The sequence below is a fragment of the Cervus elaphus genome, chromosome 30, assembly GCF_910594005.1.
Source record: "Cervus elaphus chromosome 30, mCerEla1.1, whole genome shotgun sequence".
Taxonomy (NCBI): domain Eukaryota; kingdom Metazoa; phylum Chordata; class Mammalia; order Artiodactyla; family Cervidae; genus Cervus; species Cervus elaphus.
Window position 1 is genome coordinate 67,006,058 of NC_057844.1, and position 23,521 is coordinate 67,029,578.

The following is a 23,521-nucleotide window of genomic DNA, read 5'->3' on the forward strand; positions in this document are numbered from 1 at the left end:
GCATGCCAGGCTTCCTTTTCCTGAGTTTATTGTGATCCACACAGTCAAAGGCTTTGGCATAGTCAATAAAGCAGAAATAGATGTTTTTCTGGTACTCTCTTGCTTTTTCAATGATCCAGCGGATGTTGGCAATTTGGTCTCTGGTTCCTCTGTCTTTTCTAAAACCAACTTGAACATCTGGAAGTTCATGGTTCATGTACTGTTGAAGCCTGGCTTGGAGAATTTTGAGCATTACTTTACTAGTGTGTGAGATGAGTGCAATTGTGTGGTAGTTTGAGCATTCTTTGGCATTGCCTTTCTTTGGGATTGGAATGAAAACTGACCTTTTCCAGTACCGTGGCCACTGCTGAGTTTTCCAAATTTGCTGGCATATTGAGTGCAGCACTTTCACAACATCATCTTTTACGATTTGAAATAGCTCAACTGGAATTCCATCACCTCCACTAGCTTTGTTCATAGTGATGCTTCCTAAGGCCCACTTGGCTTCACATTCCAGGATGTCTGGCTCTAGGTGACTGGAGATCAGAAGCTGAGAAGAGATCTTGGGTAGAGATAAGGAACTGAAATTGGAAAAAAAAAAAAAAAGATAGTAATTAAAGCAATGAGAGTAGATGGTATTTCCCGGGTTTTTTTTTAAGTATTTCTCAGTTTACTGGCTATATTACATGGCATCTGGGACTTTAGTTCCCCACCCAGGGATTGAACCTGTGCCCCCTTCATTATTGGAAGTGCAGTCTTAACCAATTGACCACCAGGGAAGCCCCTTTCAGGAAGGTTTTTGAGGCTGATGACCCAAAGGAGAATTCCTGCCATGGAGGCAGAATGAAAGTCAGCAGTAAGTTGAATACACAGCAGGGAGAAAAGGGAGGCAGTTTTTAAAGGCTCTTGGAGACAAAAAGTTTTCAGCGTTGCTTCTTTTCTAAAGTTGTTCTTTTTGTTTGTTTTTAAATATTTTACATATTTAGGTTGCTGCTGGGTCTTCCCTGCAGTGCACAGGCTTCTACTGTGGTGGCTTCTCTCGTTGCAGAGCACAAGCTCTAGGGCATGGGGGCTTCAGTAGTTGTGTACGTGCTTAGTTGCCCCGTGGCATGTGGGATCATCCCCGATCAGGGATTGAACCCATGCCTCCTGCATTGACAGGTAGATTCGTAACCATTGGACCACAAGAGAAGTCCTGAAGTTGTTTTTTTTTTTTAAAGATGATTTTTTTAGAGCAGTTTCTGGTTTACCACAAAACTGAAAGGGAGGAACAAAGGTGTCTCATATACTCCCTGACCCTACATATGTATAGCTCCTTTATTATCAACATGATTCATCAGAATGGTGCGTCTATTTTTTTTTAACCAAGGATGAATCCAAACTGAAATGTAATAATCACCCTAAGTACACAGTTTATCTTAAGGTTCACTCTGGCTCTTATACATTCCCTGGCTTTAAAAGTGAAAGTCGGCTCGGCCTTAGCGCCATCTTTTGAGAAACCTCTGCGCCATGAGAGCGAAGTGGAGGAAGAAGCGAATGCGCAGGCTGAAGCGCAAAAGAAGAAAGATGAGGCAGAGGTCCAAGTAAACTTGTACACCCATGGAAGCCACAGAAGCAGAAACAAGGGAAGCCAGAGGCCAGGGACGCTGGTACAAATTGTGGACTGCATGCCTACTATCTAGAACTTCTCAATGGATCTGGAACATCTATGGCCATTCTGATCGCCTTGACCACCTTTGAGAGACCTACCTTGCTCGTATCAAAGCCGTCCCTTTTGATCCTTTGCCCTGGACCTGTGATAACTATGGACTAGTTCTCTTCTCAGTTGTGGCTGAATGTAACGTGTACAATAAATCATCTCTTTTGCTGTCTTGGCTGAAGAAAAAAAAAAACAAAACAAAACAAAACAAAAAAAAAAGTGAAAGTCGATCTGTCGAGTCCAACTCTTTGTGACCCCAGGGACTAAACAGTCCATGTAATTCTCCCAGCCAGAATACTGGACTTTCCCTTCTCCAGGGAATCTTTCCAACCCAGGGATTGAACCCAGGTCTCCTGCACTGCAGGCAGATTCTTTACCAACTGAGCTACGAGAGAAGCCCTTGGATAGATATAAATTGACATATGGCCATCATATCATCATACGGGGTATTTTCACTGAATGAAAAGATCATAAACATACATGCAAGAACAAATGATGCAGAACAAAGGACACGGAGTGAGTGTTTTTATTTTGTCATCTACCCTTAATGACCAAATGCCACTGAAGACAATTTGCTCTGTTTGTTCCATTTTCTGCCTGTAACTTCCTACAGCCGCTTCCCTGAGCTCTTACCCCAACTCCATTTTCTCCAGAGCTCCAAGAAGCACTCCTTCCCTATACAACTAGGACCAGAGGACCATCATGTCAGTTGTTCTCACTCAACTCTCTAGTCCTTGCGCCTCATACTATGCCCAACTCTGGCTCGGTCTATTCTTACAGCTAATGACAGTGTTTTAACTTCAGTTTATGTTTCATTCTTGTTTGGCAAGTCCCCTTACTAATTTTGGATTTGCTTCCTACTCTTTTCCCAAGCTTCACATTCTCCAATCTATCACCCATCCTCAACCACTTCTGAGTTAATAACCTCACTTTCTACTCCACAGAGGAAACAAACTACCACTCATACACTGAAGCCAGAAAGTTGGGTGTAGCCTTCGACTCTTTTCCTTTACTTGGTGTGATATCCAATCAGTTACTTTTTCAAATCATCTTAAAGACTTTAGGGGAGAGAGGAATTAAAAATACATGATAATCAAGTAATTTAAAAAATTTTGTACAAAACAAAGACATACTTTTTAAAAAGCCACATGATACATTAAACACATGAAAATACTGATAATTTTATAAATAAAACCATTTTAAACAGTAAATACATGATAAAATTTCTCTGATACAAGATGACTTATATAGTTCCATGATCGATTTTGAAAATATAAAAACTACCTCTTTTATAACTTAATTTTATAAAAATTATCAAAAGTTAAAAAGTGCTAGATATGCTTCCATTTGTTCCATTTTTAAAGCAACTGTAGCATGACATCTGACCTTAAAAACATAAATTAGGGCATAAGGCTCATCCTACATTGCCTAAAAGACTTCAGAGACTTTCTAGGCAGTGGGAAAAGCTGTAGAGTTCAATGTCAGCAAAGGCTGTCATCTGCCCAGAGCTATTACCTGTCCTTGTTCTCAGAAACAGGAGATTCATCCTTCCCAAACCACATCTACCAAGAAGTCTTTCTATGCATACTGGTTCCTAATTTTCAGGATAAAATGTTTCTGAGAGAATTACAATTATTTAAATCCTATGCTGATACTGAACCTCTTCTATAGATTGAGGCATTTTACATTTGATTTTTATACACAAAGTCATAATCTAATTCCAAATGAAAAAGAAGATGCTTCATTTGGTCACTTGATTTCATATCGCTTGTCGAGGTAGGTAGGATAATTTTCTTCTTTCTCTGAAAACTGTCCCGGCTATACAAATGGTGGTTGTACCGGAAAGGGTTCTAATGCTTTTTCTGCATTCTTCCAGTTGTGAAAATTCTCTCTGTACCACTCAACTGATAAGACAAAAGACAAAAAAATTTTAAAAACTCAACATCAGTTAACCAACTATTTACTGAGTTCCTACTAAATAAGAAAAGTCTTGCTCATCAGCTAATGTGTAGGCAAAGATTGCCTAAAGATGAAAACAATTTGATTTTGAACCAATGATGTTAATCAGGAGATGTTTCATCACCTGAAAACTTAGATTTAAGAATCAACAATTTTGGGGGGAGAATGGATACATGAATATGTATGGTTGAGTCCCTTCACTGTTTACCTGAAACTTTCACAACATGGTTAATTGGCTATACCATACAAAATAAAAAGTTCAAATAAAAGAAAAAAAAGAATCAACATTTCTTTTTCTCTTTAACTTCAAAAGTCCTTCAATACTGAATTTGCTGGTATAAGTGTTAAAACATTCTGATTTTAGACAATTCAGGGGAAAAGGTAGCTAAGTCACTTATGCTGGTTTTAAAGTCATAGAAAAAAAGTGTAGTATTTTGTTCATGTAAATGTCACAATATTGCATGATAGGCATAGTGAGATGTGAACTTCCTTCTGTTAATATGTAAAATTACTTTATGCTGCTGTCCTATTAACAAAGTTTTTTAGTTGAAAAAATGATAAATTATCTTTGAATTTGCTTTTTAGAACTCAATATAAGTATTTTGTATGTCCAGTTCTGAACCAAGACTTTTTTCCTACACTTGGCTATCTTTTCTCATGAGTATATTTCTAAACAGAATTTAACAGTTATACATATTTATACACAGATTTTATATAGACTTTTTAAAATATATTTCTGCTGCACATATTAAATTTGTTTCCTGTTTGTTTCAGTATAAAAAGATTCAAGAGACTCAAAAACTGCAACTGTCTCTATTTTACCAAATCTCAGATGTCTGATCTTAAGATGAACCATTACTTTACAGATTAGTAAGAAAGAAAAAAAGTTGAAACAAGAATTATCAGACACTAGTGACTATAAAACACATACCTCTGAAGGAGGTGAAAAAAGTGAAAAATGTGCATCTGAGAATCAATGAAATAGGTATCTGACAAATACTAATAAGAAGAAGCCTGATCAGAAGTTAGTCTATGAAGTTCAAGACACTTAATTACTAATATTAGAAATAAATTAAATGTAAAAATTTGAAAAGTGAAATTGATTTACCATAGCATTCTGCCGAATTTGTAGTCTCCTAAAAAACAAATTATTGTGCCTTAAAATTTTACTGAATCTCCCCCTACCCTCAAGGGATCAATTCATAACATACTTGTTTTTTTAATTCCTTCTTTCCAAGGTACTTTAGGTCTCCATCCTAAGCCATGTATTTTTTCTGACTTCATTGGATATCTCATGTCATTGGTAGGTCTTAGAAAACAAAACAGATTTAAAATGACATTGTGGATATATATTTACAAATTTAAATAAATACTTAAGAGAAATAATGAGTCCATAATTCAAATTTTTTTCTCAAAAATTTTCCCCTGATGACCCCATTATAGAAAATTTATAAAATAAAGTATATGTTAAAAACCATCTATAATTCAGATGCCTAACCCTCTGTGGCTTATCCTTTACTTATTTCAACCACATATAAACTTGTTAGGACTCTTTATCTTACATGTCCTGGGTCTGGTAGTTTATAGACATTAGAAATTATATTTTAAAATACTTCCATAGCAAGATGTTACTATCCCTATGTCACACTCAAGGAAATCTCAGACTTGGAAAGGGTCAATAAACTTTAAGTCACACATGTATTCTTATGACATTTATAATTAGGAAAAAATATTTTAGCAGAAAACCGAAGAGAGAAACTTTTCTGGGTAAGGCCATACATTTATAATCTTAAAAGCACCTAAGATTTCAAAACTTTTCTCCAATTCTTTAACTTGTTACTCACCTATCATCAACATAATCAACCCAGTTTTCCATTTCAGACTCTGAATTGGTCTCTTTGATCTGTCAAAAAGGAGAAGACATTTAAGTCAAATTATAAAATGAGATCAGTGAATAAAAATGGTATTCAACTGTTTCAAACAACAAGAAAAACAGCCTCCTCCAAATGGGAAGACAGCTAAGGTGAATAACATTTTATTAACACTTTCTACACTTTATAATCTAAATTCTAGCTGGAGCTCAGAAAGATTACACATTATAAAAACTATAGGAAAAAAATGAATTTTTTGGCTTTGGATTATTACTGAGTGTGATATTATGATTTAAAATCAGAAATGTCTATTTGATGTTCATCCCTGTTCCTGGCACAGAGCTCCTAAAAATTCCTAAGTGATGAGAGATAAAGGTGTTGTTGGCTATTTATAACAAGTCCCTTTCAACTACATCAGCGTTTATGTTAATGAGTGATTTTTGGAAAGCCCCTAAGGATGAAGACTGGTGCCAAGGGAACCAACCAAGCAATTAGAGGATGGAACTCAGCCTTCCTGCCCCCACCTCCGGGGAGGGGGAGGAGGCTAGAAGTTGAACTAATCATCAGTGGCCATGATCTAACCCATCATGCCTACTTAATGAAGCCTCCATAGAGACCCCACAAGGAGAGGGTCCAGGTGCTGGGAGGGTGGCACACACAGAGAGGGCAGGAAGCTCCATCTCCTTTCCCTCGTATCGTGTGCCCTAAGGATCTCCTCCATCCTCTGTAATAAACCGGCAATCCAGTGGGCAAACTCTTTTCCTGAGTTCTGTGACTACCTCTAGCAGATTATCTCAGACTTAAACCTGGCTGATCGGAAGCACAGGTGACAGTCAGGTCTCAGGACTGACGTGTTAAGTGAGGGCAGTCTTGTGGGACTGAACCCTTAACCTATGGGATCTGACACCATCTCCAGGTAGATAATGTCAGAACTGAGTTAAACTGTAGGACCCTACTAAGCTGGTGTCTGAGAATTGCTGGGTGTAGAAAACCCACACATTTGGAGTATAGAAATGTTAAGTGAGTAGTGCAAAGGAAAACATGCTTTTCCATTTGCTCAGTCGCTCTTTCTACTGCATGCTGAGATTTATAATTGATGCTCACTAATACACACAGAACTATTATTTATATATCATTGTTTCTTGATTCTAGGGCACACAATTTAACATTTCATTTCTTGAAATTGATTATGTCTTATAATGAGTATGTACATTTAATATAGTGGAATTTTTTTCCTGAAAAGCTGTGATTGAATGAGTGATACACTTTCCAAAAATGACACATCTCAGCACATAATTATGAAGTTCTTTCTCTTACCTGTTCACTTTTCCAGTGAGTAAATGGTAAATTGCTGATTTTGACAAAATTTGTGATTACTATCACTAATTCAGTGACTATTTTGAAAATATTATCCTTTTATAATATATACATACCAGCTGTATTAGTTCCTTGGCAAGCTGGAGAACTGACATCTCAAAATTGGTTCCAATGTTATAAATTTCACCTGGTTTTCCCTTTTTGAGGACAGTGAGAAATGCTTCTACTACATCAGTTGCATAAAGGAAATTTCTTGTTTGAAGCCCTGACCCATGAATGCAGCTAAAAAGATGAAAAGAGAATCATAAAGTGTAAAAAAGTAAGCTCTCCCAAATCTGGGTAACGCAATGACAGTACAATTTCAGAGAAACCAATTCCCATAAAGATCCTAGATCTCTCTTACTGAAAATACAAATTCTCATGACTTCTAAATTTTATCCATAATTCCTAACACATCTCTAAACCATCTGTGAGTACTCATTAGGAAAGTGGCAAACACCTAAGTGACCCCTGCAGAAATAGTTATTCATCAATTCTATACCTTAAGTTCACTTTGAAGACTATCTATAGTTCTAGGAATTAAATAAATCTTTTGCAAAAATAAAATTACATAAAGATAGATGACAAACTGTAATGCCATAACTCAAAGTTTTAAGGTAGATTATTTAAGAATTAAAATTATCCATAATCAAATTATAAAGATGAATTAACCATTATAATTATTTTAAAAACTATTACTACTAATTGTAGAAGGCATTCTTAAATTTGCTGTGACACTAAACTCTAAGGCCTCCAACTCTAACGCTTTATGATTTTCAAGAAAGACTGACACTAAATACTCTAACATACCAGAAGAACATGCATATAAAGGTAAATAACATACCATTTCCTGTTGTGTTGTAGTAAAGATATAAATTTTGGAATAACCTAAAAGAATATTCAAATATCATTTCAGACTTTGGAAATTCATTCATAACTATAAACTTGAACTCACCATAACATTAAAATGTTATTATTGTTAGGAAACACACTTAAGGGTAAATTTTAATTCTTATCAGTTCACAAAATACCTGTTGTAATTCTGATAAGTAAAAGAACTCTAAGATCATTTCCTATTTCATAAAACCAGTTACCACTAGATTAAAACGAAGATAAGATGATATAAGTAGTGAGAAAGCGCTCAGGTAAAGTCTTCGTGAACAGTTTATTCTCACGGTAAGCTCACGTTTGTGTTGGTTTTCTATAGGCATGAATCATAGCTTACTTCTTACTTTAAATACACTATCTACTCAATAAGTTATTGTGAAATTAACAAAAAGCAATTCCAGTGCCACTGTATTCAAAGAACATTTATGTTAAACATGGTGAGACAAGAAATTATTGAATTTATAATAAACATGTTAAGAATATTCTAAAAATTAAGCCAAGTATATATTAATATCAGCAGATCACGACATGGTCCTTTTCTTTGGGCAGACAGATCAATGCAATAGCTAAGAAGTAAGAAAACCCAGCTCGAGAGTTTAGCAGGGAGACTAGTAGTTACTTAACATTGGGCTTTATGGTACAGAATCAACCATATACTCATTTTCAGCCTTTTAACCACACATCTTATTTGCTAAACTACTTTTTGGAAGACACTCAGGCCTGCATAATACAGAGGAGTTGGGGAACAGTTAATCAGCAGATTGTAAGATAAATTTATGTACAAGCTTCCTGCATCACTCTCAAACTAGTGTCTACCTTTCTGTTCAGCCTGACATATGGCCTGACTGCAAACTAGGAAGGAGTCTTCACTGGCAAGATATTAATGATGGGAGTATTCTATAGTACTTTAGAATCCTGCAACGTACAAGGCATCTTCACATACATCATCTCACTGGATCTTTCAAAATTCTTCCTAAATATTATCATTACCCATCAAGTTAAAGATGATGCTCAAAGGGCTTAACTAAGGCCATGCCAGCTTGTAAGTATCAAGCTGAGACTGAAATCAAGTTGTCACACTCCAAACCTATCGAGATTGGCATGTGGCCTATATAGCATTTATAATTATGGTTAATTACAACAGAAATCATTTTGTACAAATAACTGAAGTGAGATTATTTTAAATCATGAGGAGTTACAGTCACTAAAACACAACGTGAATTCAAAAGTAAAATGTACCTTTTCTGGATATTGATGTGGTCCATAAACATTACTGCTTCGTGTGATGACAACTGGAAACTTAAAGAGTATTAGACATTAAGGTCATGGAAAGGTCCAATAATTGATTATCTAAAGATAAGCAGTTTTAAAATATGGGCACTTTTGGCTAAATAATTCCACACACCTTTAGGACAGAAGCGAAGGGATTTTTTTTCTAATGTAAGGTTCCTGAAAAGACAGGAGAGGATGAGATTCAGAAAAAGACAGAGGTTCCAAAATAAAGAAGAAAAAGAGTCTCTACTGGGACAAGGGAAGGATGAAAATAGATGGAGGCAGGTCTATAGGTCTGATTTCAGGAAACTAAGGACATTTCCAACTGATTATTTCAAAGACCATCTGAGCTGTTAAACTTCCAAGTTGGCTTTCTCTACTGGAACAACCCTTACAAATGAAAAGAGCTACAAGACCAACGCTACTGGAACATAAGAGGCTAGAGAACCTGAAGTAATTCCTTGCTTCTCCTTTCTGACCCAGTCCCGAATAACTGGAAGATCAGTGGGAAGTGAAGTGCAGGGATTCAAGCTGATGATTCACAGTGGGCAAGGCTCCCGCAGGGACACTGACAGCCACGGGGACAAACCCAGCTCCGTCCACGAGGGGCCGAGAGGAGCAGTGGCAGGTAAGGGAATCTCCTCTACCTCTGTCTCCCTTCACTCTGAGGACTCCTTGGAATCAGGATTTTCCAACAGGGCTTTTCACTCTAGCTGTCACACTCTACCTATTAGCGAAGTAGAAACAACATATATACAAATCGCTCCTTTGTTTTTCTATTTACTGTTTTGGCCACACTGTGTGGCTTGCAGGATCTTGGTTCCCAGACCAGGGACTGAACCGAGGCCCATGGCAGTGCAAGCGCCAAGTCCTAACCACTGGACTGCCAGGGAAATCCCCAGAAATTGTTCCTTTAAATGGTAGACTGGATAAGAAGAAAGGTCAATGCTTTGTCCACAAAATGTTGAAAATTAGTTTTTAAGATTTCTTAATATATAACTTTTCTCAGTCTATGTCTTCTACTCTAAAAATGAAATGCTGCCTAATGATAACCTGGAGTTTTAATACCTAAGTCCCAAAAAAAAATGATTCCAGTTTCTGAAGCCAATTCTTACCTTATACTGTTCCCAATAAGACTGTACGAAACACTCAGCAGCTGCTTTAGACGATGCATAAGGATTTGTAGGTTGTTTGGGTGAAGATTCATCAAATTCCTAATTTTAAAGATATATTAAAAAATTAAGTATTATGTATACTTCCCAAGTTGAAAAATCAGAGAATATATTACAAACTTGAAATGTTAACCCACTTACATTTAAAAGACATTTACTGAAACACAGCTATGTGCCTGGCACTTTTCTAAGCACTTTCTTTACATGTAGTAACTTCTTTATAGTTCACAACAACCCTACAAGGCAGGCAGGACAGCAAGTACAAAGTCCCTGAGACAGAACTGCGTCCAGTGGAACTACAAGGAGGCTGGTGTGAGGGAAGAGAGATGTGAGATGAGGTTGGAAAGCTAGAGGCCAGAGCATGTGGAACACTGAAGGCCTCTGTCAAAACACTGACGGGTTTTTGATCAGAATAACATCAAGATCTGACTTAGGTTTTAAAAAACATCCTGGCTACTGTGTCAGATCTGATGTAGGTCAACGAGAGTATAAGAAGGAAGAGGCTTGCTTGATAAAAATTGCAGAAAGATTTTGCAAATGGTTGATTCTCAGAAGTGGGATGGGGCATGAAAGAGAAATGGTCAGGTCTGCTTTTTCTTACTATAAGTCTTTTCAAGCTACTTTTTTTTTCCCCACTGTATATGTGTTTTGGTAAATAAATATATTTTAAAAATAAAATGAGGTCACTGTAGCCACTATGAAAAATAGAGTGAACAACGGAGCCACTTTTTGTGTAAAAGTATAATATTTACAAATGATTAACAATGTAGAACAGATTCCAGCTTCTATAACAATTTCACACTAACTCCTTGACAGTGCAATGTACTTTTCTGAGCAGAAGATAAGGGAGACAGGCCTTACGCTGCAGGCCTAACACATGCACTGGGCCATGGGAATGACATTCATGATGTAAGACTGGGTGGTCAGTAAGAGCTCACTTTCAAAATACTGTCAGTCAAATTATATAAAATCTGTACCAGACTAGGCTGTTGTTCCCTGTGTGGGGTGGCATTATTTGATTTAAATAGAAGACACAATGGAATAACAGTCTGAAGAGTCCCACAAGTGTGTAAAATCAGAGGATTAAAAAAAAGTCCAGAGTATTTTCATCAGACAGGTTTGTTTGTATGGTGGTACAGGGTAAGTAGCTGAAACAGACATTTTCTAAGCTCACCTTATCAAGACTGCCTCCATAGACCTCATCTGTGCTGACGTAAATAAATTTCTCCACTCTGGCTTCATGAGCAGCACTTACCAACACGTGAGTACCGTAAACATTAACGTAGGTAAACTCAAAGGCACGGACGAATGAAAGATCTAAAAAAAAGAAGAAACATTCAGAACAGTTCCTTTCAAGGGACAAAGGAAACAGCAACCAGTAGACTCAGGCTGTATATTGTCACCCTGCTTATTTAACTTATATGCAGAGTACATCATGAGAAATACTGGGCTGGATGAAGCACAAGCTGGAATCAAGATTGCCGGGAGAAATGTCAATAAGCTCAGATATGCAGATGACATGACCCTTATGGCAGAAAGTGAAGAAGAACTAAAGAGTCTCTTGATGAAAGTGAAAGAGGAGAGTGAAAAAGTTGGCTTAAAGCTTAACATTCAGAAAACTAAGATCATGGCATCTGGTCCCATCACTTCATGGCAAATAGATGGGGAAACAGTGGCTGACTTTATTTTGGGGGGCTCCAAAATCACCGCAGATGGTGATTGCAGCCATGAAATTAAAAGACGTTTGCTCCTTGGAAGGAAAGTTATGACCAAACTAGACAGCATATTAAGAAGCAGAGACATTACTTTGCCAACAAAGGTCCATCTAGTCAAGGCTATGGTTCTTCCAGTAGTCATGTATGGATGTGAGAGTTGGACTATAAAGAAAGCTGAGCGCCGAAGAATTGATGCTTTTGAACTATGGTGTTGGAGAAGACTCTTGAGAGTCCCTTGGACTACAAGGAGATCCAACCAGTCCATCCTAAAGATCAGTCCTGGGTGTTCATTAGAAGGACTGATGTTGAAGCTGAAACTCCAATACTTTGGCCACCTGATGCAAACCGCTGACTCATTTGAAAAGACCCTGATGCTGGGAAAGATTGGGGGCAGGAGGAGAAGGGGACAACAGAAGATGAGATGGTTGGATGGCATCACCAACTCAATGCACATGGGTTTGGGTGGACTCCGGGAGTTGGTGATGGACAGGGGGGCCTGGCATGCTGCGGTTCATGGGGTCGCAAAGAGTCGGACACGACTGAGCGACTGAACTGAACTGAACTGAGACTCAGGCTTGGGCTTCCCTGGTGGCTCGGATGGTAAAGAATCCACCTGCAATGCGGGAGACTTGGGTTTAATCCCTGGGTTGGGAAAATCCCCTGGAGGAGGGCATGGCAACCCACTCCAGTATCCTTGCCTGGAGAATCCCATGGACAGGGAAGCCCGGCGGCTTATAGTCCATGGGGTCTCAAAGAAGAGCTATATTCACCTTTTTTCATTTACCACAACTGCAACAGTGTTATCTAACACAAAGGTGCAATGCTATTTATGATTTCTTCAAGCTCAAATTACATACTACATGTACATTCTTAGAACCTAGAAAACTATCAGTGCTATATTTGCAGGAAACACTTTTTTTTTTAAATTCTAAAAAGAAATGATACAGCTAAAATTTTGCTACTGCTAAGTCACTTCAGTTGTGTCCGACTCTGTGCGACCCCAGAGACGGCAGCCCACCAGGCTCTCCCATCCCTGGGATTCTCCAGGGAGGAACACTGGAGTGGGTTGCCATTTCCTTCTCTGCTAAAATTTTAAGTGCTCTTAATTTTAAAAGTTTTGGAACTAAAAGGTAGGAGGGTTTGCTTTGCTGGTACCAAGAATTATTATAAAGTTATAATAATTAGAGTGTGATAATGGCATAAGGATAGACAAAGACCAGTGAAACAGAACAGGAGCACAGAAACAGAACCGTGCGTATATGGGTACTTGATTTCCAACAAAGGGGCAATGGGAAAAGGCTGAGTCTTTTCAATAAACTGTGTTGGGCCAAACTGATATTGACATGGGGGGAAAAATCTGAATGTAGAAGGCAAAACAATAACTTTTATGAAAAGAATATAAGAGAATATCTCCATGCCCTTGGAGGTATGAAAAGAATTCTGACATAGATTACAAAGAGAACTAACCCTATAGGAAAAGATAGACAAACCGGACTACACTGAAGTGAAGAATTTCAACTGGTCAAAAGATACCTTTAAGAAAGTGAAAAGGCCAATCACAGATTGAAAAACAATAGTGGCAAAAGGCTTGAATTCAGAGTAAGTGAGGGACTTATAGAGGAATTCCCTGGTGGTACAGTGGTTGGCACTAGGCGCTTTCACTGCTGTGGCCCCAGGATTCGATACCTGGTCAGGGAACTAAGATCCCATAAGCCATGTGGCGAGGTCAAAAGTAAAGAAATAAATAAATGACTAATAAAAATCTGTAATGAAAAAAACTGACAATCCTTTAGAAAATGGTATAGAGACTTACTTACACAGAAACTTTCTAAAGACTATAGGAATAGGAAAGCGAGGAGAATACTCCAATAAACAAATGCAAAGGTTTTAACCTCATTAGTAATCAGGGAAAAATATAATAAAGTCACCAAAGGCTGACAACAGGAAGTACTGGTAAGCATCTCATAAACTGCTGGAAGGAAAACTGCTTTGTCATTAATCAAGTAAAAGGATTTGTTCTAGTAGATATGAAAGATTAGTCAATATATTGTGTAATCAACACAGGCACAGACAAATAGACAAATGGGGAGTTGAGAAACAGTTCCTTGCATAAAGATACTTGATATATGACAGGGCAGTGAAAACTGGTGAGCTTTCCCATGAGCAGAAGAGGTCCAATTAGTATTCAAAAATAAAACTGGATTCTCATCTTATACTGCATGTAAAAATCTATTTCAAATGGATTACAAATCGAAATGTGAAAGGTGAAACTGCAAACCTTTTCAAAAATAATATAGGAGAATATCTTCAAGACCTTGGGGTGAAAGAGAATTTCTTAAGACCCCCAAAACATTAACAATAACAAAAGATACATAAATTAATTCATAATTTATGTAAGAATATCTGCTCATCAAAACACACTAGCAAAAACATGAAAAGATAAGCCAGAGTGGGAGAAAAAGATATCTGTAATACACGCAACAAAGGACTAGTATCCAGTCTATACACATATGTGTGGGTATATGTGTATATACTATACTCCTACAAATCAGTGAGAAAAAGGCAACTAATTTACAAATAGGCAAAAGATTTCAATAGGATTTCACAAAACAAGAGATTTAAATTATTAAGAAACCTATAAAAGGTACACAGCTTCATTAGTAATCAGGGAAATACAAATTAAAACCATAATGAGATATCACTCTGCACATTACTCTGACAAAAATGGAAAAAAACTAACAACTAAGATTTGGTGACATCTGGAATAACAGGAGGTTTCCTACGTTCCTGAAGGAGAAGAAATTCATACGATTGCTTTGCGAACTAATTGGAAATTATCTCTACATTGAAGTGTGCAGATCTTATGATGCCAGGGCTATACTGAGAGAAATGTGTATTAATGTGTACCAAGATGCATGTGTAAGAATGTTTTAATGGTAGTACTGTTCAAAATTCCCCCAAGTGCAAATAATCCAAATGTCCAACAAGAATAAAACAGGCACAGAAGTGTTATATACTTAAAGAGATGAATACTGTATGTCACTGACAATGAAGAAATTATACCTCCACCCAACTGCATGGATGAATCTACCAGCATGGAAAATCAAGACCAAACACACCTACATGTTACTTTATGTGTGCCTTTTTATAAAATCTAAAAACAGACAAAACTAACCTAAACTCTTTAGAGATAAATAGAGATATTTAGAGATAAATAGAGACAGTAAAGCTGCACAGAACACCAAGGGAAACTGCAACTTAAAAATCAAGTACTAAGGCAGTAGCAATACTACTTCTAAAGAGGGTTCAGCAACATTCTACCTTTTGTTTAGGTGATGGCTACCTGGGTGTTTTATTATCATCATTCATTTAACCTTACTTCTAAATTTTTCTGAATATATGCTATCTTGTGTAACATAAAATGCTAGACAAATTATTAGAAGATATCTCAGCACAAAACAGTACAGATAATAATATAATGTTTAACTGTGTATCGACCATTCACCTTAAGAAAAACAATATAAAAATACAGCTGAAGGCCCATTTCCCCAGAAGGGATCACTGTTCTGGATTTGGTTAAACTCAGTTTTCAGATAATGTTCAAGGTTACATTTTACTCTACACTAACACAAGTAATCTGGAAAGCACCAAGTATCTTGATGACAGTGTGACCATGGGCTATTCTGATAAAACTTGGTATATGTTCTTTCACATATATTAAGTACCTATTTGTTCAACTCCATTACTGGACCTTGATTTTGGCTAAACACTGGAAAAAAACTTTGCCTATCATAGCTGCAACATAAAACAATGCTTACCTACATGTGTTTGTGCGGCAAAATGTAGTACTATGTCTATTTTCTCCGTTTCAAAAAGTAGTTTCACGAAGTGAGAATCACATATGTCACCCTATATAAAAAAGCAAACATGAAAAAACGAAGTCTCATTGAGCACTCTCAATCATAATCACCATTTTATTTCATGAACAAAAAAAAAAAATGATAAGAAAAAAGTTAATCCCACCCCAGGTATAGAAAAGAATATCTTGAAAATTCAATTGAGGGGTGAAGTACAGTAATGGGGTATTTCTCCTGCATTCTAGTATACAAGATAGTCAATTCAAAATATGTTTTTGTAAATAAGTATCTAAAACAGTATTTTTTTGAGCACCAACTACTACTATAGACTGTGCTAGTTTTTTTCCCTTAATATTCTTGCCAACCTGAGGTAACTATGTTAACAGGAAAAAATTTAAACATATTTTTTAAAGTTTGAGATAACCATTATTGAAGTATATCTAAAATAAGTGTAACAACTATATTATGGATCTCACCACAACTAAGTAAATATTTTTAATGTTATATGTATATATTAGTTCTAAAAATATGTATTCTTAACAATTCTTCAGTAACTGAAGGAAACACTTTCACACAGAAGAAAAAAATTATGAAATGTTTGCCTAGTATAATCTTTATGATCTGCTGTTAAAAAGAGAGTTTGTACAATTATTTAAAATAACATAAATCACAAGGTAATTCCATTTGACATTAAAATTTCCCTTTCTGAATTAGTGACCTGGCTTATTCTTTGGACTCTTCAAGAGCAGCTAATAAGAATCAGCATTCCAGGGCCAATTCATCAACTTCATGGGAAAAAACTACCCTGGGCTATAAGCTGGGCTTTTGATGACTGACTGGTCTGAGTAATATCCTATTTTGTATCAATCTCTTTAAATCCCAGCAAGGTCTTATTTAGAAGGCTAGTGAGGACCTAAAAATTACATACCATAGAAGTTGAATCAGCTATTCAGATCAGCCAAGGCACCAAAAATCACATGTAACTATAATGCAGTACTAATCTACAAGTATCAGTAATATTCTCTATACCACATGTGCTTCTGAAATTAAAAAGGTCATTAATAAGCATGCTTTCCAAGCCTATATCATACAGGTTTATAAAGTAGAAAGCTATAATAATGTCTGAATGACTAAAGAGGCACAGGACAAAATAATTATATAATTACAAGAACACTTTCATACCTGTATAAATTTATAATTTTGTTTATTAGAAATGGTTTCAAGATTCTTCAAGCTTGCACAGTAATCCAACTTAAAATAAGTAAGGGGGACAAAAACAACACAAAAAGTGATAATAAATAGATTTTCTTATAAAATATCAATTTATTTTAAACACTACAGATTTTCTAACCATAACATAATTAGCAAATCAGCGTATATCAACGGGGGAAAACTTATTGTCCATGGTTGGCAGGCAAAAATTATTGACTTAAAGATTTTTTTTGTCTGTATATTTTTTACTATTATGCTTTATGAAATTACGGTAACTAATTGTATCTTGTGCTTAAAGTCAACAATGCAATGATTATGAATCATGGCTTTCAGAATCTCCAAGGAGATTACAATTATTACACAAATACTCTCAAAACTAAATTAATTTAACTATGCTTTAGTTTTTAAAATAAATATACAATTTTCAGGGTGTGGCAGTTATAAAACCATATAATAAAATAAAATAATCAGAATATCTCAATGCCAAAAAAGGTTAACAATCACAAGATTACACTAAATATTACACCAAACATTGAATTTAGAGTGAAGACTTTCTTACAGTAAAAATACCACACTTAAAACCTTTACATTATGGGCTATCATAACAAATTTAAAAGTATCAAGACTTTATGTAAGATTAAAAACCTATATGATCACATGACTAGGCAGGCTCCTAAGTTGCTAAAAATGACCAAATGCAAAACTAAAATATCAGCATGACAGGATTCTAATACTTTTTAAAAATATAAATAAGTTTCAGTACACAGAGTTCATTTTCTTTTTATATGGAGCTCATTTTTGTCAAACTTACCTTGTCTAGATTTATGATCATATAGTTTGGATAATCTTCTACTAAAGAGACAATCATATGTGACGCTCTATAGAAAAAAACATATCTTGTTAGTAGAAATTTAACCTTTTCCTTAAATTTTCAAATGTTACCCTAAGCTATTGAGTATTAGGAAACTATTCAAAGATGCCAACAAATTATTGCAAGATGACAGAAAGAATAACGACACTGAATATACCATCCACATTTTTTCATTAATCTTCTCAACAGTATTGATATACAAAGTCTTACATTCCCTTTTACACTATGGTGAAGAAAGAATTTATTGGTCCTGGATATAAGAAAATAATTAGCCAAAAGATTATCCATGCATGCTTTGAGTATGGGAGTAAAGCAATATCATAAATACAACAAGTGATGGTCAGTGCAAATGGACTTAAACTATAATGTGCTTTTGCAGAGACTGTAGGCATAACTGTGTAAAAATTAAGCTCTTATGAACATGGGAATTGTCCATGTTCACTGTAACCTTATTGCAATTTCTGCATGTCTACAGAAACCCTATTTCTTGATATAAGAATTTGGTGGTGTAAAGTAGAATCCTGGGGGTGGGGAGAGAGGAAGGTCCTAGAGAAGTTCTAGGGTAAACCTTGGTTTCCAAGGCTAAGAACTGCTGAAACCATCCTGAGGTGAATATCCATAGTGGCATCATGGGTATCAGATGGACCCTGAAGTGGAGACAGAGGTATCTCTCTGTGAGATAATCCACCAGATTTTATCACATGCACCAAAACGCTGGGCTCCTAGGAACAAATTATGAATCCAGAGTTTGTACCTGATAGCTCTTTCACAGAATTTTCTAGGATGTACCTTTCCTGGGCCAGCACTTTGCCACTCTTCTATGCCCACGCTTCCCTTTCACTAAAGAAAACTTGCCTAGTACCCTCCTCCAAGTCACTGTCCCAATAGAAGTGATCTAATGTACTAATGGGGTGGGAGCATTCCTCCAGGTGTTGAGGGAACCATAGTCTCTGTCCTCACCAGTTTACATGCTAGGGTGTGAATGCAGACACTAAGCAAGTAAACACAAATATGCAATATTATTTCAGGGAGTAGTAAGTGTGTTAGTTGGGAGAGGGGCTACTCAGATAGGGTGGGCCAGGAGGAGGTGATGTCTGAGCAAACATCTGAGCTGAGTGATGCAAACAAAGCACATCAGCAAAGGGGAAGCAAGGACCAAGGCCTCAAAAGAGGAGGAACTAGCCTCCTATGTTTCAGGGGGCAAGGGTGGCAGGCACAGAAAAGCAAGAGGAAGAAAGACAGGAGATCAGGTTCCAGCTTGGGCACCTGAGAGTCTTCTAGATGTGGCTAAGAGTCTGGATATTATTTTAAGCCCGAAAGGAACCTTTGGAGTGAAACGAGACACTTGTTTACTTAACAAACACAGACTCTGTGCCTTAGAACAAGCTCTAAGGGAACAAGGGTGAAAGAGGTATGGCTAATCAGGAGGTTACAGTAGTAGTCTAGGCAAAAGCAGACAGTAACAGGGTTTGGGGTCGAGTGGGGAGGAAGGTGAGAAGCGGTTGCTTACGAAGTAGAGAGAGGACTTGCTGATTAAATATGGGTGTAAGACGGAAAGAGGCTTTCAGACGACTAGTATAGGTCAAAACACCAGCAGAAGATTTTTTTTTTTTTAAGTCGGCTGCATAAATGAAACCGCTCTCATAATCCAAAAACCATTTCATGAAGCCTACACGTACAAGGCCTGTGTTTCGACGGGGTGAGGATGGGATGGGAACTGGACCGGGGTTGGATGAGTTGATGAGAAGCTTTCTGCAAAGCGGGAGTGCTCAAAAGAGTGACAGGTACATCTCGGGCCAGGTAGAAAGGGGGACAGTACCACGGCACTTCTGCTTTGATTGGGAGACTTTTAAAAGAAGTCGTGGTTTCAAAGGAGCCACGTCTTCGCCGGCCGGGAAAGGGGGAGAAGGTAGAACGATCCAGGTCGTGGGTTAAGACCCTCCCCCCGTCAATCAGATCCCCAAAGCTGGTCCCAAGTTGCCAAGCGCAAGCAGAGGCGCAGGAAAAGGCTGGGGTTTCTGGGGAGCCACTACTCGGCCAGCGGCGCCGTTACCTACATGAAACCAGCACCCCCGGTCACCAGGACCCGCTTCGCAAAGCTGTCGGGAGGACCCAAGGACTCGGCGCGGCCCGCAGCCGACATCTCCCAGCTCAGCAGGGCTTGGCACCGTAAAGTGCCAAGTCTGTAGATCGTAGGGAATTTCCACCGCGACTTTTTGCGACACGTCCCACTCCCCGCGACACGTTAAAGGCGCAGATAGCTGCTGCTTCCGGAGCTAGGACGGTCTTGTCCCCGCCCACCGAGGGCTGGGCGGGGCCCTCCTGTGTGCGCGCCTAAACAGCCGAGAATTATATGAACCCAGAAAGCTGGCAGTCTGCAGTCCATAGGGTCGCACAGAGTCGGACAGGACTGAAGCGACTTAGCACGCACGCAAGAAGAATGGGAATACTCAGTATACGTGGAAGTGTCTTTTTGTTACAGCCTTTTGAGGGAAACAAGTAGTAACATATATGAAAATTTCAAACGCAGAGACCACTCTCAGTTCAGTTGAGTCGCTCAGTCGTGTCTGACTCTTTGCTGCTGCACTGCATCATGCCAGTCTTCCCTGTCCATCATCAACTCCCGGAGCTTACTCAAACTCATGTCCATCCAGTCGGTGATGCCATCCAACCATCTCATCCTCTGTCCTCCCCTCCTCCTCCCGCCTTCAATCTTTCCCAGCATCAGGGTCTTTTCCAATGAGCCAGTTCTTCACATCAGGTGGCCAAAGTGTTGGAGTTTCAGCTTCAGCATCAGTCCTTCCAATGAATATTCAGGACTGATTTCCTTTAGGGTGGACTGGTTGGATCTCCTTGCAGTCCAAGGGACTCTCAAGAGTCTTCTCCAACACCACAGTTCAAAAGCATCAGTTCTTCGGTGCTCAGCCTTCTTTACAGTCCAACTCTTACATCCATACATGACTATGGAAAAACCATAGCTTTGACAGACCACTCTATGATCCCCAAATTTCATGATGTATAATATAGATATTGCAAAAAAAAACATATGTTCACTTTTATGTTGCTTACAATAATGAAAATCTGGATACAATGTATATGCCTACTAGTATTGTCTCACTTTTTAAATGTAATGGGCTGATAAAATTTAATGCAATGGGCTCTAAAATTTAATTTAATGCAATTGAATGATAATGGCCTTTAAAAAGGATGTTCCAAAAGAAATGAAGGCCAAAATATATTGCAGGGAATACTTATGGTTTTATCTGACCAGACTTCCCTACCTTTTCTCATGTTCCCAAGTTACTCACCCAGGCAGACCATAGAATGTGCATCTGACTCACCATAGGCTAAATGAATCCTCTTCCTGAGATTTGGAATTGGGCTAAGGTTTCAGCATAGTCTGGTTGCTCTTATTGAACTCTGAGGACCTATGAAATTTGTGACTTGTTAGCTATACTAATTCAAATGAAATGAGGAAGCAAGAAGCCTGTCTTCAATGAGAGAAAGGAAGATGATCATGAAGATTAGAAAAAAAAAGAAATCTTCACAGTATTCAAGGCCCATGTTCAGATTTTTTTCAGGACCAATTTTATTCCTGTCCTTGGTTTGCGAACACCACCAATTTGTAAATGTAAGTCTTAAAGGATCCACCCTGAACTATTAACAAGGAGATACATTTGGTATCAGTATGAGCAGGGAAATGAGGAAATGAGGACTTCCATTTTTATCTCATACTTTTTGTCTAAATTTTTTTCTAAGCAGCATGAGTTACTTTTATAATTAAAAATAATGTTATTTTTAAAAACTTCATAATACTAATATCTCCAGTTTATTCCTAGTCAGCCAGAGTTATAGAAAATGCTGGATACATGATATGAAGTTTTCCCTCAAGGTTTCCTTTTCTAAATTACAAGGTCTGTTGTGAGAACTTGCTTATATGTAATAAAAGCTTGTTGTCAAATGAAAATAATTTATACACATTTATTCATGAAGTGATTTTGAGCTTCTACTCTCAAGATATAGTCTCTGACCAGCTGGAGCTTACAATATATTAAGGTATTCAGATAAATCAGTAGACATTTACAATATAGTTTGGTTAAGTGTCCAGGTAGGGTAGTAAGAGATTCTGGTTCTTGGGGTATCTAACACAGATCTGAAGGCTTGAGAATGTCTTCTTAACGTGCCTTGGGAAAATAGAGTAGGAAAATGAGATAACGTGGGGGTTAAACAGTAGAATATGTGAAGTACTGCAGCCAGAGGGATCTGCAAATGCTATAGGCCCAGAGGGGAGCATTTGGAGTGTGTCCGGCAAACTGACAGTGGCTCCGTATAAGGATGGACATCAAACACTGAGAGGTGGAAATCTGAGAGGCTTGAAAGTCATATTCTGAAGAGTTTGAGTTGTGTGCTAAGGCAGAGAGCCTCTGAAGGCAAATGACGCAGTCATACAGTGTTTCCCAAAGCTTTCTGTGGTTCTAGGGTAGAGATGGACTGTGTGTAACCACTTGAAGAAAACTGACTGTTGTCAAATCAGTTGTCATAGGCCAAGTAAATGATCGTAAGGTGGTGGCCTGGGTAGTACAGAGGCTAGTACTTCCTAACCTAATCGAACAGAAGAAGCGCTAATAAACTGTTTCTTTGAACTGATTGGATGGAGGGAGCTTAGGGGTGGAGGTTGGGGTGGGGGTGAGGGGTTGCTACAATTCTCAGCTCTCTGGCCTGCGGGATAATGGCATAACACAAGAAGACAGGAAACCTAGGAGGGAAAAGTCGGTTGGAGGTGCCGAGTGGCCAGGCGTTAAGCTGTGGACAGGGGCAGTTTCCTGCCTTTGAGACATCAAATTGGGCACATAGGACTTTCTTGGGTGGAGCATTTCCTCACGTCACCAGAAATGGTGCTGTTGTGTCTTTCTTCTTTCCGAAACCCACACATCACGGGAAAACCTTTCGGGCCGATGCCACGCGCAGGCGCATGCGCAGTGGCACCACGCGCGTGGCTGAGAGAAGGGCAATAATTTTTCCGTAACCAGAAGCAACATCCTCCCGAGTCTCCATAAAAAAGGCGGGAACTAGCCAACACGCCGGGGAGTGATGGGACTCCTGTATCTGCAGTCCCGCCCATGTCAGCCTCTGATTGGTGAATATCCTTGGATCGTGGCGGAGGGGCCCATATCATTGGCTGCTATTCTCCTGGGGGCGGGCCCGCGATGCCGGTCCTGCTCCCATCATCCCCCTCCCCCCATCTCAAGCTGTCGACGTGGGGCCGCGGCCGCGGGCGGTTAGGGGTTGGGGTGTGGGTTCCGAGCAGGAGGCGGGGATGGGGGGGCTGCGGCTTCTGGCAGTGGCCCTCACCTGCTGCTGGTGGCCACCAGGCAGCCAGGGTAAGACGCTGCGGGGCAGCTTCAGTAGCGCCACGGCCCGAGACGCTCAGGGCCAAAGCATCGGCCACTTCGAGTTCCACGGTAGGTTCGGGGCCGGGGAGAGGGATGAAGGCGCGTGGGCCCATCCCGCGGGCCCTTCCCTCCCCGCCTCTCTTGGGGAGCCTGGAGCTGGTAGCAGCAAGGCTGGGGACTTCAGCCAGCTTACCTGCGCTTCCCCTGTCGCCGGTTGTCTCCCCTACCGCGGCTTCCCGGAATCATGGGATGCGTTTATGGCCAACCCCTCTGTTGC

General features: G+C 38.7%; 2 protein-coding genes across 13 annotated transcripts in view; one reads left to right on the plus strand and one right to left on the minus strand.

Moving 5' to 3' along the window:
* Window positions 1-400: 400 nt before the first annotated feature.
* TGDS (TDP-glucose 4,6-dehydratase) lies at window positions 401-23,510 on the minus strand. 8 transcript variants are annotated; one of them, XM_043891656.1, is made up of 12 exons: window positions 19,909-20,131; window positions 17,792-17,858; window positions 16,951-17,019; window positions 15,730-15,820; window positions 11,371-11,513; window positions 10,140-10,238; window positions 8,992-9,051; window positions 7,709-7,752; window positions 6,942-7,107; window positions 5,482-5,540; window positions 4,849-4,946; window positions 401-560 (listed from the first exon to the last, which is right to left on the minus strand). In XM_043891656.1, exons 1-12 carry the CDS (start codon window positions 19,992-19,994, stop codon window positions 523-525), a joined length of 1,020 nt encoding a protein of 339 aa, XP_043747591.1. In that variant the 5' UTR covers window positions 19,995-20,131; the 3' UTR covers window positions 401-522. The 8 variants fall into 8 exon arrangements, with proteins under 8 accessions (XP_043747591.1, XP_043747590.1, XP_043747589.1 ...); XM_043891655.1 differs by lacking the exons at window positions 401-560; window positions 19,909-20,131 and adding exons at window positions 2,191-3,582; window positions 23,438-23,510; XM_043891654.1 differs by lacking the exon at window positions 401-560 and adding an exon at window positions 2,191-3,582 and having other exon boundaries at window positions 19,909-20,126.
* The window catches only part of GPR180 (G protein-coupled receptor 180), a 43,265-nt gene continuing 42,573 nt past the window's right edge, over window positions 22,830-23,521 (plus strand). For 3 of the 5 annotated variants that reach the window (XR_006338810.1, XR_006338811.1, XR_006338812.1), the window contains exon 1: window positions 23,099-23,313. Coding sequence is in view for 1 of the 5 variants with exons in the window: in XM_043891652.1 (XP_043747587.1) it covers window positions 23,169-23,313 (145 nt within the window). In the remaining 4 variants the exon portion in view is untranslated. Of the gene's footprint in view, window positions 23,314-23,521 lie in introns of all 5 variants that reach the window. The other 2 variants (XM_043891652.1, XM_043891653.1) reach the window with 2 other exon arrangements.

Bases quoted from the DNA above. Each gene is read 5' to 3' on its own strand.
- TGDS (XM_043891654.1), bottom strand. From the start codon at position 19,994: ATGTCGGCTGCGGGCCGCGCCGAGTCCTTGGGTCCTCCCGACAGCTTT. The intron at 10,239-11,370 runs GTGAGCTTAGAA...CTTTAAAATTAG, and splicing joins ATGGAGGCAGTCTTGATAAG to GAATTTGATGAATCTTCACC. The intron at 9,052-10,139 runs GTAAGAATTGGC...ATACTCTTTAAG, and splicing joins CTTATTGGGAACAGTATAAG to TTTCCAGTTGTCATCACACG.